The sequence below is a fragment of the Erythrolamprus reginae genome, chromosome 2, assembly GCF_031021105.1.
Source record: "Erythrolamprus reginae isolate rEryReg1 chromosome 2, rEryReg1.hap1, whole genome shotgun sequence".
Classification (NCBI taxonomy): domain Eukaryota; kingdom Metazoa; phylum Chordata; class Lepidosauria; order Squamata; family Dipsadidae; genus Erythrolamprus; species Erythrolamprus reginae.
In genome coordinates this window covers 334166814-334185876 of record NC_091951.1, presented here as the reverse complement: position 1 = coordinate 334185876, position 19063 = coordinate 334166814, and the positions used below count along the sequence as shown (strand labels likewise).

The 19063-nt window shown below is 41.5% G+C and overlaps 1 protein-coding gene across 2 annotated transcripts in view; it reads right to left on the bottom strand.

Annotated features, from left to right (window-relative positions):
• Positions 1–1993: 1993 nt before the first annotated feature.
• The window catches only part of NPR3 (natriuretic peptide receptor 3), a 102693-nt gene continuing 85623 nt past the window's right edge, over positions 1994–19063 (bottom strand). The window contains exons 5-8 of one of the 2 annotated variants that reach the window (XM_070743487.1): positions 15275–15369; positions 8554–8686; positions 5536–5623; positions 1994–2315 (exon numbers count right to left, since the gene is read on the bottom strand). In XM_070743487.1, the coding sequence (XP_070599588.1) occupies positions 2204–2315; positions 5536–5623; positions 8554–8686; positions 15275–15369 (428 nt within the window). In that variant the 3' untranslated portion in view covers positions 1994–2203. The remainder of the gene's footprint in view (positions 2316–5535; positions 5624–8553; positions 8687–15274; positions 15370–19063) is intronic. The other variant, XM_070743488.1, reaches the window with a different exon arrangement.

Below are 19063 nucleotides of genomic sequence, written 5' to 3'. Positions count from 1 at the left end.
GAAATATTTCAAAATACCTTAACTTTTCCCCCCTCTTATCTAGAAAAATATTCAGGTCATTTGCATTCTGAAGTAGAAAAGCTGAGCTTCAGGATTCCACCGCTTTATGCTTGCTGGCCTAAAAAGGCATCTCTTTCCTCCAAAACCCTTTTGTGTGAATCTTATACTGAATTCCTAAAATAACCTAGATTGCCTAGACTGATTATGAATTTATCATTTATCAGCTCTTGTGATATTTAATATCAATTCTTCTAATTTTAGCCATATGGGAAAATCTTTATAGGGCAGGTAGGACCTAGACAAAATTGTGAAAATTTATTGAAAGAGGTCCATGGATGGACTTGAACTGGTGTCTCCTAATTCTTAGGCTATGTCTAAACCACTGTTCTACATTGGCTCTTAAAGTATGATTATAACTGGTTGGGTTCCTAACAGCAATCTGACAATTTAGGGAGCTACAGCCTCAGACATGCGGAGGACATCAAGGTGGAGACAATGGATCTAAAATCAGGAAGCAATGTGGGTGGGGAAACTTTCTCAAAATAAAAAGTCAGGGTAAATTTAATTTAATTATTTAGATTTATAAGCTGCCTTCTTCAAAAGGACTCAAATAAAGGGGAACTTATTTGAAAACTAATTTTTCCTTCCCATGGATAAAAACATAGAAACATAGAAGACTGACAGCAGAAAAAGACCTCTTGGTCCATCTGGTCTGCCCTTATACTATTCCCTGTATTTTATCTTACAATGGATATATGTTTATCCCAGGCATGTTTACATTCAGTTACTATGGATTTACCAACCACGTCTGCTGAAAGTTTGTTCCAAGGATCTACTACTCTTTCAGTGAAATAATATTTTCTCACGTTGCTTTTGATCTTTCCCCCAACTAACTTCAGATTGTGTCCCCTTGTTCTTGTGTCCACTTTCCTATTAAAAACACTTCCCTCCTGGACCTTATTTAACCCTTTAACATATTTAAATGTTTTGATCATGTCCCCCCTTTCCCTTCTGTCCTCCAGACTATACAGATTGAGTTCATTAAGTCTTTCCTGATAAGTTTTATGCTTAAGACCTTCCACCATTCTTGTAGCCCGTCTTTGGACCCGTTCAATTTTGTCAATATCTTTCTGTAGGTGAGGTCTCCAGAACTGAACACAGTACAGTAGTACCTCTAGATACGAGTTGCTCTACATGCGAGTATTTCAAGATACGAGCCACGAGGGAAGAGACATTTCTGTTCTAGTCCCGAGCTCAAATTCGGGATACGAGCCAAGCGTCCACTAGGTGGCACAAGAATCCTTGCTTTTGGTTATCTCGGAGGGGAAAAAAGTTATTTGTTCCAGATACGAGTTGCCTCGGGATACAAGCTCCCTTATGGAACGAATTATGCTCGTATCTAGGGGTACTACTGTATTCCAAATGTGGTCTCACCAGCGCTCTATATAAGGGGATCACAATCTCCCTCTCCCTGCTTGTTATACCTCTAGCTATGCAGCCAAGCATCCTACTAGCTTTTCCTACTGCCCGACCACACTGCTCACCCATTTTGAGACTGTCAGAAATCACTACCCCTAGGATACAGCTCTTTTTCTTCGTATTAATAACAAGAGTAGTGAGAGAATAACCCTAGGAATCACCATCGAACAATTTCAAAACTAATGTGAGACGCAAACTGGTGTTCAGTATTAAATCCTCGTTTTCTTCCACTGTTGATGAGATGCATGATTGTTTGTTTTCCAAAGTTATATTGCACCGAACAAGCTGCACACTCTTTTTTCCCTATTCCCCATTTCCACCCTCAATTCAGAACATGTTTTGTTCCCTATGGGAAGCTGCCCTTTTGTCTGTGAAAGAACTTAAGTATCTGGTGTGTGATGTAGTCAGTGAGGAACCACCTGGCAACACGAAGGAATGTTTACATCATCAAGACCCCAAATCTACCTCGAGATATCCACAAAGTATTAATAATGTCTTGTCGTGAGAAAACAGGTATCTTTTCTTTTTTAATCTTTCCATGAGATAAAAAAGGCCATGTGGCATAATGTGGCTATTAAATCATTCCTGAGTTTCTGGGGGGGAAAAAAAAATTAAGACAAGCGACTCTACTTTTAAAAGGCGGAGTCTTTTTTTCAGTGGCAGTCTTTGGTAGCGTCCATTTGTCTACAGATATCCCCACAAGAGCAATTCTTTTTTTTCTATTTCATGCAGCAGAAAAGTGAGACCTGATGGAGTCTTCTCGTAATTGTCGGTGCTTGCCGATGTTGTACTCTTCCAGTTGATTTCTTCTTTCAATGGTTATTTTGTACTTTTTCCTGAGTGGCAGAAAGTAAGAATTAATATTATTTCATGGAAACATAGAAACATAGAAGTCTGACGGCAGAAAAAGACCTCATGGTCCATCTAGTCTGCCCTTATACTATTTTCTGTATTTTATCTTAGGATGGATATATGTTTATCCCAGGCATGTTTAAATTCAGTTACTGTGGATTTATCTACCACGTCTGCATTTATTTATTAATTGGATTATATGCTGCCCCTCTCCGAAGACTCGGGGCAGCTTACAACATGTAAAAGAACAATAAAAAATATCCTAAATCCAATTTTAAAATTAAACTAACTTTTGGGGAAGCTGGTTCCAGAAGGCCAGAGCCCCGAGAGAAGGCTCTTCCCCTAGGTCCCACCCCGTGACATTGTATAGGTCACGGGACCTGGAGAAGGCCGGCTCTATGGGACATGGAGTACCCTACGAGACTAGACTTTCAATCCTGGGCCTAGAAAGTTTAGAACTAAGACGCCTTAAACAAGATCTAAGTATTGCCCACAAGATCATATGCTGCAACGTCCTGCCTGTCGGTGACTACTTCAGCTTCAACCACAACAACACAAGAGCACACAACAGATTTAAACTTAATATTAACTGCTCCAAACTTGACTGTAAAAAATATGACTTCAGTAACTGAGTTGCCGAAGCATGGAACTCATTACCAGACTCCATAGTGTCATCCCCAAACCCCCAACACTTTACCCTTAGATTATCTACGGTTGACCTATCCCTATTCCTAAGTGGTCAGTAAGGGGCGAGTACAAGTGCACTTAGAGTGCCTTCCGTCCCCTGTCCTATTGCTCTCCTATATCTCCTATACCTTTCTTCTACTTCTATATCTCTTCTTCTATTCTTTCATTGATACGTTCTATTACTATATCTTCTTTTCTATTATTTCTTAGATATATTTTACTATGAGTATCTCCTCTATAACCTTTGTCATGTATTTCACTATGTGTATATAGACATATACCCACTAAAACCCTCATTGTGTATTGGACTAACTAACTAACTAACTAACTAAAATGATTGCTGGGGTTCATACGGCAGAAGGCGGTCCTGTAAGTAATCTGGTCCAATGGCATATGGGGCTTTATAGGTCATAACCAACACTTTGAATTGCATTTGGAAACCAATTGGTAGTCAATGCAGCCCACAGAGTGCTGGAGAGACATGGGTGTACCTAGGAAGGCCCATGACCATTTGTGTGACTGCATTCTGCACGATTTGTACTTTCTGAAAGCTCTTCAAAGGCGGCCCCATGTAGAGAGCATTACAGTAGTCGAACCTCGAAGTGATAAGGGCATGAGTGACTGTGAGTAGACGCTCCCTGCCCAGGTAGGGCTGTAAGTTGCATAGTTGAGGGCCCAAATAATCAGCTTCATCTAAGGACTGTTGGAGCTGGAGCAACACCACCTTCTCAACAACCTTCCCTACAAAGAGAAGGTTGGAGACAGGACGATAGTTGTTCAGAACAGCTGGGTCCTGGGAAGGCTTTTTGAGGAGGGGGTGCACAACTGCCTCCTTGCAGGGAGCCAGAAAGGACCCCTCCCTCAAAGAAGCATTGACAATCTCCTGGACCCAGCTCCGTGTCATCTCCCTGTTGGCCGAAACCAGCCAGGAGGATTCAATAAACAGGTGGCGGAGCTCACAGCTCCCATGGCCTCGTCCACTCTATTCCTTCAGCAATTTGAGATAAGAAAGAAAACTCCCACTACAAAAGAACATCTGGGTTTGGCATAATCAGTTGCATGAATGAGCATCACTGCCAAAAGATTAAAGGGATGTGCCTCCCACCATTTTTGCCTCACATACAAGTTAAGGCATGCTGAATGATTTCAGATAAGCTTTTCTGCTTTATTTACAAATATGAAACAAAATGACCTTAAACATAAGAGGATTCTTTATATCCAGTGAGAATTAAAATCACATCTGCATTAAAAAGTCTGTGAAGCAGTTTAAATTGTTTGTCCATTCTGTTAATTAAATCAATATATTGTGCAACTCTGTTTCTTGCTCTTGGAATTATTTTTACAGGAAGCTCAAATGTTGAATGATAGAAACATAGAAGACTGACGGCAGAAAAAGACCTCAAGGTCCATCTAGTCTGCCCTTATACTATTTCCTGTATTTTATCTTAGGATGGATATATGTTTATCCCAGGCATGTTTAAATGTAGTTACTGTGGATTTACCAACCACGTCTGCTGGAAGTTTGTTCCAAGCATCTACTACTCTTTCAGTAAAATAATATTTTCTCATGTTGCTTTTGATCTCTCCGGCAACTAACTTCAGATTGTGTCCCCTTGTTCTTGTGTTCACTTTCCTATTAAAAACACTTCCCTCCTGAACTTTGATGAAAATGGAATCACCAGAATGGAATCACCAGAATGACCCAGTTAGGTCCCACAGAGTTGGCCTTCTCCGGGTCCCGTCGACAAAACAATGTCGATTGGCGGGACCCAGGGGAAAAGCCTTCTCTGTGGTGGCCCTGGCCCTTTGGAACCAGCTCCCCCAGAGATCAGAATTGCCCCCACCCTCCTTGCCTTTCGTAAGCTCCTTAAAACCCACCTCTGTCGTCAGGCATGGGGGAACTGAGATATCCTTTCCCCCTAGGCCTATACAATTTATGCATGGTATGTTTGTGTGTGTGGTTGTTTGGTTTTTAATAAGGTTTTTTTTAGTTATTTTAAATATTAGATTTGTTATATGCTGTTTTTATTATTGTTGTTAGCCGTCCCGAGTCTACCGAGAGGGGCGGCATACAAATCTAATAAATAAGTAAGTAAGTAAGTAAGTAAGTAAGTAAGTAAGTAAGTAAGTAAGTAAGTAAGTAAGAAAGAAAGAAAGAAAGAAAGAAAGAAAGAGGAGGGTCAGCAGTATGCAGAAGCAGGAAAATGCTTTTTAGAAAAAGAAACACTAACACGGCAAACCTCTCATGAAACAAGGAAAATGAGGACACTGCTTGTTAGCTTGCTAATTGTTTGGCGTGGGATGAAAAGTAGGGAAATAGAAAAGCTGGAAAGAAAGAAGGAATGGCCAGGAGCAGGGGTGGAATCCAGCAGATTCTGACAGGTTCTGGAGATTTATGAACTTTCTCTATCTGATGGAACCCCTCTGTATCAGACTGCAGACTTTCTGCTACTGCTTTCTTTGGGAGGAGAAATGAGACCAACATTCAAAGATATTGGGTGTTAAAATTAAACTCACCTGAAAATGTAAAAGGCCATCAACAATCCTGCTCCTAGCAAGGCACCTACAACTATTCCAGTAACTGCTGATTCTCCTACGCCACCTGCTTGAAAAATAAACAGAAATCAACCAAAGGAATCTGTTAACAATAAAACCTCGCAGAACGATTGAATTACAATCTGTAATTGAATGCACAGATTTGTTTGAAGCTTAGTTTTTAGCTGAGGTTGAAATGTTCTTTTTTCTCTGGCTTCACACACTTTTACAAATTATGTTTATTTTGGATTCATTGTTGACATACGATCACTTTCCCAAATCAGTGAAACTCCCTGTTCACTCTAATAGTGAAATGACTCATTTTAACATAAGCATATATCTTTATCTGAAACATATAGATTTATAAGTCTTGGTGAATTATTTTAGGATGACTTGCAAACATTTTTTTGTATCCACACAATATCTTCTTGTACAATTCCAGTAGCTCGTGCATATACCTATTAAATGAAACAGTTAACCTAACTAAATTTATGAATAGTAGGTCATCCCTTTAGAGCAGGGGTATCAAACTCAAGGCCCGGGGGCCAGATCTGGTCCCTGTGGTGCTTAGATCTGGCTCGCAGGGCCGTCTTGGAAACATTGAAGGATTGGCCCGTGGTGTCTCCGCCAGTGAAAATGGAGCTCATGAGAGCCACATACGGTCCTCCTGAGCTCAGTTTTTGCTGGCAGACGGTTGCAGGATGCTGTCGCAGCCAAAAAAGGTGCTCGTGAGCCTTCCCGAGCTCTATTTACTCTAGATGAGGGTTGCAGGAAGCCATCGCAAGAGAAAATGGAACTTGGGAGCCTGAAAAGAGCAACTAAAATGATAAAGGGACTAGAGACCAGGTCATACGAGGAAAGGTTGTTGGAACTGGGCACGGATAGTCTAGTAAAAAGAAGGGCTAAGGAGGACATGATAGCTGTATACAGGTACTTAAGTGGTTGCCACGGAGAGGAGGGGGACACACTGTTTTCCAGGGCACCAGAGGGCCGGATGAGGAACAACAGTTGGAAACGGACCAAGGAAAGATGCAACCTGGAGATAAGAAAGAATTTCCTGACAGTGAGAGCGATCAACCAGTGGAACGGCCTCCCAGCAGAGGTTGTGGACTCCCCAATTTTGGACATTTTCAAGAGGAGATAGGACTGCCACTTGGCTGGGGTGCTGTAGGATTTCCTGCTCAGGCAGGGGGTTGAACTTGATGACCTGTAAGGTCCCTTTCAACTCTAATAATAAATAAATTTTGCTGGCAGAGTGCTCAGGCTTCCACAGGAACTCCGACATGAGTGATGTCCAGCTGACTATGCCCACCTTGCCTCCTGCCCCCGAGGTCAAACACAATCCTGAGGCAGCCCTCGAGTTTGACAGGCCTGTTTTAGAAAGATCTCCCCTTATTCCTGCTATTTCCATCAGAAGGGAAGAGTTTGCTTGTCTAAAATGATAAAATGCAGTTTTATCACTTTAGCTCTATTCAGCTGCCCTCTGCTAGCTGTGCCTGAGTAAACACAGCCTTAAGCAGATAAGAGGAATTCTGATGAACTCAGGACTTGACTTGGCTCAGATCAGGAATAGTCCATGCCTGGCCTCTGGCTGGTTATTCTAATGCACAACTTGCTTTATTTTTTGTGGTCTGACATCCAGTTATTGGAATTACAGGGGAGAAAAAACTACTAATATTCCTAAGAGGACATTTGTCTTCTACACATTTTGTTTCATGATGTAACAACATCTTCGGAGATTCGTACTTCCCCCACCCTCCTTGTCTTCTGTAAGAGTCTCAAAACTCATTTATGACCCCAAGCTTGGGGCTATTAGACTTCTGCCTCCTGGCCAACGAAAGTTATGCGAGTTAGTGGACTGAATGGGTCTGAGTGTTTTTATGGTCTTTGGGTTTTTAGGTTGTTAGTTATTAATTGGATTCAGGATGTTATATATTGTTTTCCATATGTTGTAAGCTGCCCTGAGTCCTCGGAGAGAGGTGGCATATAAGTCCAATTAATAAATAATAAATAAATAACCAATAGCTGAGATATGAGGAAGATTCATGGATATACAGTAATACCTCATCTTACGAACCTAATTGGTTCCCGGGGGAGGTTCATAAGGCGAAAAGTTCGTAAGACGAAACATTGAATTAATGCGTGCAATGCAAAAAACCGCCGCCGCCTGGCTGTCACCTTTTGAAACAGCTGGGCGCTTCTCAGCGTGCCGAACCCGGAAGTTCGACAAAAGTTCGGGTTCGGGTGGCCGCCGAGAAGCCCTGCCGCCCGGCTGTCACCTTTTGAAACAGCCTGGGGGCTTCTTGGTGGCCTCCCGAACGCCGAACCCGGAAGTTCGGGTATGGCTTTCAGGTTCAGGAGGACGCTGAGAAGCCCCCCGGCTTTTTCAAACAGCGACAGCTGGGCGGCGGGGCTTCTCAGCGTCCTCTCGAACCCGAACTTTTGCCGAACTTTCTCTGTGGCGGTGGCGGGTTTGTAAGACGAAAAAAGTTCGTAAGAAGAGGCAAAAAATTTCCAAACCACGGGTTCGTATCTCGGGTTGTTCGTATGGCGAGGGGTTCGTATCATGAGGTACCACTGTATATATATATCAGGGATGGGTTCCTCTTGGTTCATACCGGTTCGCCTGAACTCATAGCAACCTGCTGGTGACATCATGATGTTGTCATCGAACCGGTTTGGTTGTTGCCGATCCATTGAGACTGACATCTTTTATTTGGATTTTTTGTCGGGGGAGATTTATTTTGGGGGGGAATTATTTCCTGTTTTTTTTTCTTTTCAGCCTGTGCAGAAGCCGATTTTCCAGCATTGCACATGTGTTGCCATCCTTTTTTCGGCTTTTTTGGGGGGAGGATTTTTTCCCGGTATGGGAAGAAGCGAACCAGCAGTGAGGCAAGTTAGAACCCACCCCTGTTATATATGAATACAGAGGTACAAACAAAGACTATCAGTTAAGTTTTATTAGGCCTGAAACTCATACATTAACCTCATTTATCTTACAAGATTTGCAGGCTGCATTGCTCGTGTGCTCCAATCCTCGGCTATCATCTGTTTTCAGTTTTTGCTCCCAGAGGTAATTTGCACTTGGAATTATTTCAAGTCGTCCCTGTTTTCCATAATAGTTTCCAATTACCTGAATATAAAAATAATTACAAAATGAAAACAATGTCCTGCTAGATAAAGAGAGTCTCTCTCTTTTTCTCTATCCCTCCCTCCCTCTCTTTGCACATCTACATCAGAAGTCTATTAAAGAGCATTAAGGATTCTAAGATTTATTGACTGAGGACAGAGATGGTAAACCCTGTAATTCCCTTCGCTCTGTCTTATAGCGGGAAAAATTACCCCGAAAAAACTGAAAGTCTATTGAGCATCTGCAAGAAGCTAACAATGGTAAAAGTAATGATGGCAACAATTCTAGCTTGTTCCAAAAGTCCTAAAATTTGTTTGGTGCAAAACCGAGTTGCTGAAATTATACAGACTTTGGGAATAAATCACATTTGCAACCCATCTGTGTTTGTGGATCGACATACAAAGTAACTTCCTGCACTTATAAGAGAGGAACTATCAGGGTGTCATTACCATCTCATACATTTTGGCTACTGGTGTACAGTTTTTAATTTTACAAGAAGCCAAGTGATCAGATCAAGGCCTAAGTTCCTTTGGCATTAGTTCCACTTAGGAAATAAACTTTTCATGAGCAATGGGAAGGAATCTCCCAAGTAAATAAACACTCTCAGTAGCATCATCAAAAAGAGGGGAATATTAGAATATTATAAATCAGGGCTGGGTTAAACATAGTAGTAGTAGTAGTAGTAGTAGTAATATTATTATTATTATTATATTATATATATATATATATAATAATAATAATAATAATAATAATAATAATAATAATAATAATTTATTAGATTTGTATGCCACCCCTCTCTGAGAACAGTAAAATGAATTATGTCCACTCAAAAGGGAAAGCAATCAGAATCTGAAAAGAGAGAGGTTTGCACAGGCCAACATAAAGTTAACAAATGGTTGCTAGCTCTTCAATGATTGTTTCTGTCCGAAGCGATAGCAGAACAGCAACATCTGCAGAGAATGGAATTCAATATAATTCTTTTTATTCATGGATATATATATATATATTCAATACACCAGGGTGATTCGACACAAAAATATGTAACCCTTCCCTGGTGCAGAGCTGAAGGGATTGGATACTGTAGCCTAGAGCAGTGTTTTTCAACCAGTGTGCCATGGCACACTAGTGTGCCGCGAGACATGGTCAGGTGTGCCGCGAAGCTCAGAGAGAAAGAAAGCAAGAGAGAGAGAGAGAAAGAGAGAAAGAAAGCAAGAGAGAGAGAGAGAGGAAGAGAACAAGAGAGAGGGAAAGGAAGCAAGAGAGAGAGAAAGAGAACAAGAGAAAGAAAGAGAGAGCAAGAGAGAAAGAAAGCAAGAGACAGAGAGAAAGACATAGAGGGAGGTAGGGAGGGAGAGAGAAAGAGCAAAAAAGAGAGGAAGGAAGAGAAAGAAAGAGGGATGGAGAGAGAAACAAAAAGGAAGCGACAGAAAGAGGGAGAGAGAAATAGAGCGAAGGGGAGGAAGAGAGAGAGAGAGAAAGAATTTTTTTGTCCAAACTTTTTTTAGCCCCCCCCCCCCGGCTCAATGTGCCCCAGGCTTTCGTAAATGTAAAAAATGTGCCACGGCTCAAAAAAGGTTGAAAATCACTGGCCTAGAGGATAATTCTCTGCCTTACAAGGCAAAGGTTGCAGGTTCAAGTCCCAGTGGGTATGGCTAGCTGATGAGGCCAAAATAAGGCCGAAATAGATCTATCCTAGTCTCCCTTAATTTTCAAAGTCAGCAAAAAGACATGTGACACATATAGATAGAATTGTCGTCTATCAATAAAATTAACTGTCTTGGAAATAGCCCTGGGTTGGGCTGAGAGGCAAATAAGGAGCTGTGATGTTCCTTCAATACACCAGGGTGATTCGACACAAAAATATGTAACCCTTCCCTGGTGCAGAGCTGAAGGGATTGGATACTGTAGCCTAGAGGATAATTCTCTACCATACAAGGCAAAGGTTGCAGGTTCAAATCCCAGTGGGTATGGCTAGCTGATGAGGCCACAAAATAAGGCCAAAATAGATCTATCCTAGTCTCCCTTAATTCTCAAATTCAGCAAAAAAAAAAACATGTCACACACACACACACACACACACACACACACACATATTTAAAGCTCTGGTTTAAGATGCTGAATCCTTTGGTCTTTCCTCAGATGTCCTCTGGACTTTTAATTAACTTTATAGTTTCTCTTCTGGCATATAAAGCCCTACATGGCTTAGGACCAGATTACTTACAGGACTGTCTCCTGCCTCACATATCCCAGCGGACGGTCAGGTCCCACAGAGTCGGCCTTCTCCAGGTCCTGTCAGCTAAGCAATGTGGCCTGGTGGGGCCTAGCGGCAGGGCTTTCTCTGTGGCAGCTCCGGTCCTTTGGAATCAACTCACCCCAGAGATTCGCACTGCCCCCACCCTCCTGGCCTTTCAAAAGGTTTTAAAAATGCACCTTTGCTGGCAGGCCTGGAGCTGTTGAGCGTTGACATCCTGCTCCGGCTGATAGTATGATTGTGACTGGGATAAACTTGCTTGAAATGGTTTTAAATGTCTCTGGTTTTAAAATGTAGGCTTTATGCTTGGGTTTCATAAATTTTATATTTTGTATTGATATTACAGTGGTACCTATACCTAAGAACGCCTCTACTTACAAGCTTTTCTAGATAAGAACCGGGTGTTCAAGATTTTTTTTTGCCTCTTCTCAAGAACCATTTTCCCCTTACAAACCCGAGCCTCCAAAACTGTAACCGGAAAAGGCAGGGAGAAGCCTCTGTGGGGCCTCTCTAGGAATCTCTTGGGAGGAAACAGGGCCGGAAAAGGTGGGGAGAAGCCTCCATGGGGCCTCTCTAGGAATCTTCTGGGAGGAAACAGGGCCTCCACTCTCCCTGTGGTTTCCCCAATTGCCCACATTATTTGCTTTTACATTGATTCCTATGGGGAAAATTGCTTCCTCTTACAAACATTTCTACTTAAGAACCTGGTCACGGAAGGGATTAAGTTCATAAGTAGAGGTTCCACTGTACTTTGTAAGCCGCCCTGGGTCCGCTGGAGAAGGGCGGCCTAGAAATCCAAATAAAATAAATAAATAAATTTTCTATTTCAATATTTTATTACTCAGTTCTTTTGTTAACATTTCTCAACCAACTTGATGAAAAAGGTTTGCTTGCTTGACAAAGCAAAGTCAAAACTCTCTTAAATTTGGGCAGGATTTGGATTTGGGCAGTAATTAAGGGCATGGGGGAACTGAAACATCTTCCCCTGGGCATGTTTAATTTATATATGGTATGCTTGTGTGTATGTCTGTTAGTATATGGGGTCTTTTTTAAATCTTTAATATTTTAAATTGTTAGATTATTTATGATTTGTTTCCATGTGTTGTGAGCCGCCCCGAGTCTTCGGAGAGGGGCGGCATACAAATCTAAGTAATAAATAAATAAATAAATAAATCTGTCTTTCACTCCTCAAACCTGTCTCCCCAATGCAAAGAGATACCTATTGTTATTATTATTATTATTATTATTATTATTATTATTATTATTATATTAATTAAACTTGTATGCCGCCCTTCTCCGAAAACTCGGGCCGGTTCACAGAATAAATATAGAAACAAAGCGTACAAAACAAATCTAATACATTAATTACTGCCCAAATGCAAACTTCCCATTTTCCACGGAAATTCTGGAGAAAGAATCAGTGAAGGAACTCTTATCTGGGATTTCTTTCAAGCAGGAAATGTGGGCGGTTAGGAAGGCTGGCATGTGATAGAGGAACAGCATAACATAGCACAGCGGTCCCTAACCTTTCCAACTCGGCAGCCTGGCCCAGTGCTGGGTGGTGTTTGCGGAAGTGGCAGGCACATGCACAGCTCCATTTGTACAAGTGGTGCACAAGTGCGCCCTCCACTGGCACAAATAGAGCTTCACACTTAAGCGGAGGGTGCTTGAGCGTTTGTGTGAAACTCTATTCACGCAAGTGGCTAGCCCTTCTGCTTGAACGCAAAGCTCCATTCAGGTGACCACGGGGTGTTTGAGCAGAGGGCGCTTGTGCGCTTGCATACAAAGCTCCATTTGCATGAATGGAGCTTTTTGTGAGTGAGTGTGAGTGCCTTCCATTTGCATGAATGGAGCTTCACATACACACGCTTGCCCATTTCTCCCATGGCTCGGTTTCAAGCGAGGTGCGGCCCACTAGGGGGTTGGGACCCATGATATAGCACTCCGGTCAGAAGCAACAAGGCACTTCTGGGTTGAAATAATAAGACCTTCCCAAAAATCAGGTGAACCGCTTATTTCGGGGGTCAAAAGAAAGTAAGATCCTATCTTGTTTTTGGGGAAACATGGTTTCATAAATGCAGCCAAAAAGGTTAATACATATATTGTAATATTTATTGATTGATTTGGATTTCTAGGCTGCCCTTCTCCAAGGAACTATATACAGTGGTACCTCTACTTAAGAACACCTCTACTTAAGAACTTTTCTAGATAAGAACCAGGTGTTCAAGATTTTTTTGCGTCTTAAGAATCATTTTCTACTTAAGAGCCTGAGCCTGGAAAAAATTTCCCAGGAAATTTGAGAGCGGCATGAAGGCCCGGCCAGTTTCCTGCCATTTCTCTCTCTGGCGCAGTGAATGGGAGCCAGCCTTGCACCGGGTGTATGGGAGGCGCGTGCTCCTCCTCGCCACCTCAGAGTCCCTCTTTTTTTTTTTAAGCCTTAAGGTTTTGGATTTTTTTGATTCCCCTCACCTCACCTTCCTTCAGCAGTGACTGTCCTCTTCCTCTTCTTCCTCCTCTTCCTCCCACCCAAATTCCGAGCTTTTATTTTTTTTTCCTAATGAGTTTGAGCGCATTATTTGCTTGGGAAATAATTTTCCTATGGGAAAAATTGCTTCTACTTACAAACTTTTCTACTTAAGAATCTGGCCACGGAACGAATTAAGTTCTTAAGTAGAGGTACCACTGTATAAGATAATAGCACAAAGATGCTCACCCATGCCAAATCAAACCAATTCACTGAACTTGTGGTTCAGCAATGTGGCATAATAATGATTTCCCTAATTTTAACATTTTGAGTAGCAGATTACAATCACCCGACAGTAATGACTTCCGTTGTATTAATGGGGGCTATTTCCCCAATAGAAGCTCAACAGGATGGCATCTTTTCTAGATTCTTAGACTCTTGACAGTTTGGATGTAATGATGCTGGCGTCATGAACCCAGAAAAGCACTTACTTCCCCTCTCTGAGAGGACTGGCTTCAATACTGCAGCCCTGATTAAATAAAATATTTCCCCGTTATGTTGAAAACAGGAAATAGTTACCTGATTTGTTCTAATTTGCCAGGCTCTATAACTGCAGATTTATTTGGTTTCAAAGTCTGCTTGAAATTAACAGGAAACAGGAATCTGCATTTGACTTTAGGCAGACCTCAAACACTAAGAAACTGGTTGGAATAGTATTGAAAAGAATCTTGCTTGTACAACACTCCTCCAGGTGGCCTTCCACTTCTGATGAAATATTGGCATGATAATAGTGTTTATCACCTTGTTTAAACAAACTGCATGCATTGCTGGACCACTCTTACTATTTTGGAAGCTTCTTCTTATGCTGACCTTTAGTAAATTGATTCTAGATTTTTCCCTTTGGGAGGGGAAAAAAGAGAGGAACCTGTAATTTAAATTATTGCTTGACTGTTCATTACTTGCAAGAGACTGCAAGGGTAATTCAAAACATTGGGAAGTGAGCAGATTGCCTTCTCTATTTCTCTTCATCTTCCCAAATTATTACTAATGATACTAGCTTTTAAGTGACAAAATATGGGATTGTATGAGAAATGCATTTCATGCATGTATTATAGTTGAATTTAGAGTTGGGGTGGCACAGTGGTTAGAGTACAGCACTGCAGGCTACTTCAGCTAACTGCTAGCTGTAGTTCAGCAGTTCAAATCTCACCACCAATTCAAGGTTGACTTAGCCTTCCATCCTTCCCAAGTGGGTAAAACGAGGACCCAAGTTATTGGAGGCAATATGCTGATTCAAAACACTCTTCTTAGGGTAGAGCCACACGAAATGTGGTCATGTACACTGTAGCTTCTTGGTTTTCTATTATTTTGTCTATTTTGTGGCTCTACCAGTTCTTGCTTTCAGGCAAGTGGTTTTGTTTGAATTATGCTTAATTTAATTGTAATTTAGGTTGCGCTGGATAAAAGCGAAATGAATTCACTCCCTTTCTTGGGTTCATAATTGCTGCCCTTGATTTTTTTTCTAAATTCCTAGCAGATTTCTGTTGCCAAACCAAACATAAAACTGAAGCATCTTTGGGACAAGATTACACTTGGTGCAGGAAAGGAATACTGTAGTTCAAATTCCTATTCAGTAGGGAGAATGATTGCTAGACCTAAAATTTCTAGAACCTAAATGACATTTAAAGATTTAATGAAATAGGACGAGAATATATTTCAATCTGATTTATAATTTAGAACAGATTTCCTGAAGTTGATGGACTCCAGAGGTGTTGGCCTTCAGCTCCCAAGCCTGGGTATCTTGATATCCATGTGAAGAGCTCATTCAACACAAAAATAAACGTGGTCAAAGCTGATTTAGAAACAATTTACTCACCTGCTGAGTTCCAGTTTCCGGATCAGTCATGGCAACCACAGAAAAATCTCCATATCTTTCTCCAGAGGCATCAATAGATACTGGCCCTGCAATGCCTGAATATATACATACATATATATTGTATTATGTGTGTGTGTATATTTTAAATTGAAAACATTGAATGTTTCCAAGAAAAACAAAATAAAGAGGGCAGGATTTTTACAGACTGATATGATAAGAAACCCTAGCAGACTTCTGGCTGGCATTCCGATTGTGTCTACATTCCTAGAATATGTAACATTTCCTTCTCAAGAGGGTAAATTATTTCAGCTTATTAGTAGAAATGAAAGTAACCGAGTCTCTTATTTGACACTCCGTAATTAGAAACTGGCTTCCTGGCTCTTAAAACCTTTGCCCTGGGTTAAAAGAAGCAGGAGATAAATAGCTTTGAATAGCTTACACAGAGGAATCATAGCTTACACAGAGGTCCCACAGAGTTGGTCTCCTCCGGGTCCCGTCAACTAAACAATGTCGTCTGGCGGGACCCAGAGGAAGAGCCTTCTCTGTGGCGGCTCCGACCCTCTGGAGTCAGCTCCCTCCAGAGATTAGAACTGCCCCCACCCTCCTTGCTTTTCGTAAACTCCTTAAAACCCACCCCTGTCGTCAAGTGTGCGGGAACTGAAACATCTCCCCCTCCCTCTGTAGTTTTTTTGTGTATGATATGACTGTATGTATGTTTTTTATATATTGGGGTTTCTTGTATTTTTACACTTTTTAAATGTATTATTGTTATTTTAGATTCTAACTACTGTATTAGATTTGTCATTGCATATTGTTGTTATCATTGCTGTGAGCCTCCCCGAGTCTATGGAGAGGGGCGGCATACAAATCTAATAAATAATAATAATAATAATAATAATAATAATGATAATAATATTGGAAAGCAAATGTACTTGTTGAACACTGGAATTCTTTGTTGTCTTCCTAACCATTTTTAAATATATATATATATATTAAAGCTTCAACAAAATTAATGAACAACGAAAAATCTTGCTCAGAAAAATCTCATTTCCCACAGGATGTTCACTGTTGCTTACTTGAAGTCATGAATTTTAAGGATCCCTATCGGTAGAACTAGAGAGCTGATTTGGGATAATGATTAATGCACCAGGCTGGAAACTAGGGTCCCGGGAGTTCTAGTCCCATCTTAAATATGAAACCAGCACACACTCTCAGCCCTAAAATGGAGGCAATGGCAAAACACTTCCGAAAAATGTTGCAAAAAAAAAATTCCAGGGACTAATTCAACCAGGCACTGGGAATTTACACTGACTTGAGAACACATTTTTTTAAAAAAAAATCTGTAGAAATCACAATGAATAATCCTTTCTCTCTTCTTTTCATGCAGAAACCTATCAAAGAGATAGCAAATATCCAGAAACTCTTGACTTAACAGTTCCCTGTTTCTCCCACTCGTGTAATATTCTACACTAGTTGTACTAGTACTGCTGGTTGTATCCCTATCAGTGGGTCTCAACCTTATTTATTTATTATTTGGATTTGTATGCCGCCCCTCTCCGAAGACCTTCCTAAGGTCCTTAATACAGTTCCTCATGTTGTGGTGGCCCCCAACCATAAGTCTAAGACCAATTCTCTCAACAGAGCTTTAAGCTGATTGGCAAGAAGGTCAGAGGGACACTCCCATTGTAAACGCCTGATTGATCGGATTGAAAAAATATGTTTCAAGATGCCAGAATAGAAGCTTTAGTTCCTAACGCCACGGGAAATTGGTCTTTTCCCATGGTCTTAGGTGACCCCTGTGAAACGGTCATTTGACCCCCAAAGGGGTTCCACCGCAAACTGATTCCTAAAGTAATCTATATGTTGGTAAGTTGTTTATGCTAGTAAAATTTCAAACAAGGCAAGACGGAGCCCTCAAATTAAAATGAATACATTCAGTTCTCATCTGATTGGACGGGATCATTCCATCCTGGATAATAGCTCCACCCACTATGGAGAAACCAATGGATCTGCTGTGTGCTATTATCTTTGTAATGTGAGGCACTAAATTAAAATACAGAATCGCAGAGTTGGAAGAGACCCTGGGGGTCTTTTAGTCCAACCCCCTGTTCGAGCCGGAGACGACCCTTGACCATCCAGGACAATTGGCTGTCCAGTCTCCTCTTTAAAAACCCCATCTTTGGAGCTGCCCTTCCCCCCACAACTTCCAGTGGCCAGCTGTTCCACTGCTCAATCAATCATTCCGGTACAAGTGCGCAGGGGCAGATGGGTAGGTGTCAGCATGAGATTTGGCTTCTGTGCATGCGCTGAAAACAAATTGCTGAAAAGACGCTCGCATGAGCGTGCGCAGAAGCAAAATCTCGCATGGGGATGTACAGTTGAGTGTGCATCCCAATTTTTCCAACTGGGACCATGCAGCGGTCCATCCATGCAGCAATCCACTACTGGTACCATCGCCAGCTGCTCTTCTGGTTTCCAGCATGCATATGCGTGCCAGCCAGCTGGTTTTTGCGGGTGCCAGAGCACTGGAAAATGGCCTGAAAATGGTCCAAACCCAGGCCATTTCCTGGACCTGAAAACAACCCAGAAGATGGCCAAAAAATAGGCATGCGCGTGCTGCCAGTGGGTCTTCAGGTTTCGGTGCGTGCACATGTACATATGTTCTGGTTTGGGCACCAGTGCTAAAAAGGTTCACCATTACTGGACTATGCTAAATATCTATGTGCTTAATTGTATATATACTGTGCATTTCTTTGCATGTAGAAAAAAGAAAATTCCTTTTCCTGGACCATTTCTCCCAAAATACAAGCTCCTTTGCATAACTTGGGTTCCCGAAAAGCCCATTATCCAATTTTGAGAGGAGCACCGTCTACATAATTGCTCATCCAAGAAATATGGAATAGGAAGTTCATTTCAAAATGCATACCAGATGAAATGATATTCCACTGCAATTCTACTGTCAATCTAATATTTCCCTTCTACTAAAGCATTTCCTTTAATGCTCTCTTCCTAAAGAAAAAAGTAACACCAGCTGAGAAAATGGCTGATGGTGTTTTTCAAAGGCATTCCAGTTTCTGAACTCATTGTTGGGTTCTTATCTAAAGGAAACATTTCCGTTTCTTTAAGGACTTCCACTGAAAAGCCTGGTAATTTTTGCCCAGTACATAATGATGGGTGAATTTGACAAGGGCTGCTGATTTTACCAGGAATGTCCTGCTTTTTTTATAAAGTTTAGCTCTATGTGGATGTCTGGATCCTGCTTTGTACGCCACCCTGTGTCTACAGAGAAAGGCTGCCTAGAAATCCAAATAAATATACAGTGGTACCTCATCATACGAACTTAATTGGTTCCAGGAGGAGGTTCATAAGGTGAAAAGTTCGTAAGATGAAACAATGTTTCCCATAGGAATCAATGTAAAAGCAAATAATGCGTGCAAATCCTTCAGGAAAATCCCAAACTTTAGAAGGGAGGCGAACAGAGGGCAGGGAGGAGCAGCTAAAGGGGGCGGGTGGAAGAAGCAAGGCTAGGCTAAAGGGTGAGTGGGAAGGAAGAAAGGCAAGGGGGGCGCCCCTCCCTTTTCTTTCTTCAAAAGACACCCTTTCAGTTCCTTTGCAAGCACCTTGTTCTCGGTGAAATTTTCCTACTCCAAGCAGCCCCTCCCTCCTCCCTTTTCTTTCTTAAAAAGACACCCTTTCAATTCCTTTGCAAGCACCTTGTTCTCGGCGAAATTTTCCTACTCCAAGCAGCCCCTCCCTTTTCTTTCTTCAAAAAAGGGGGAAAAAATAAAC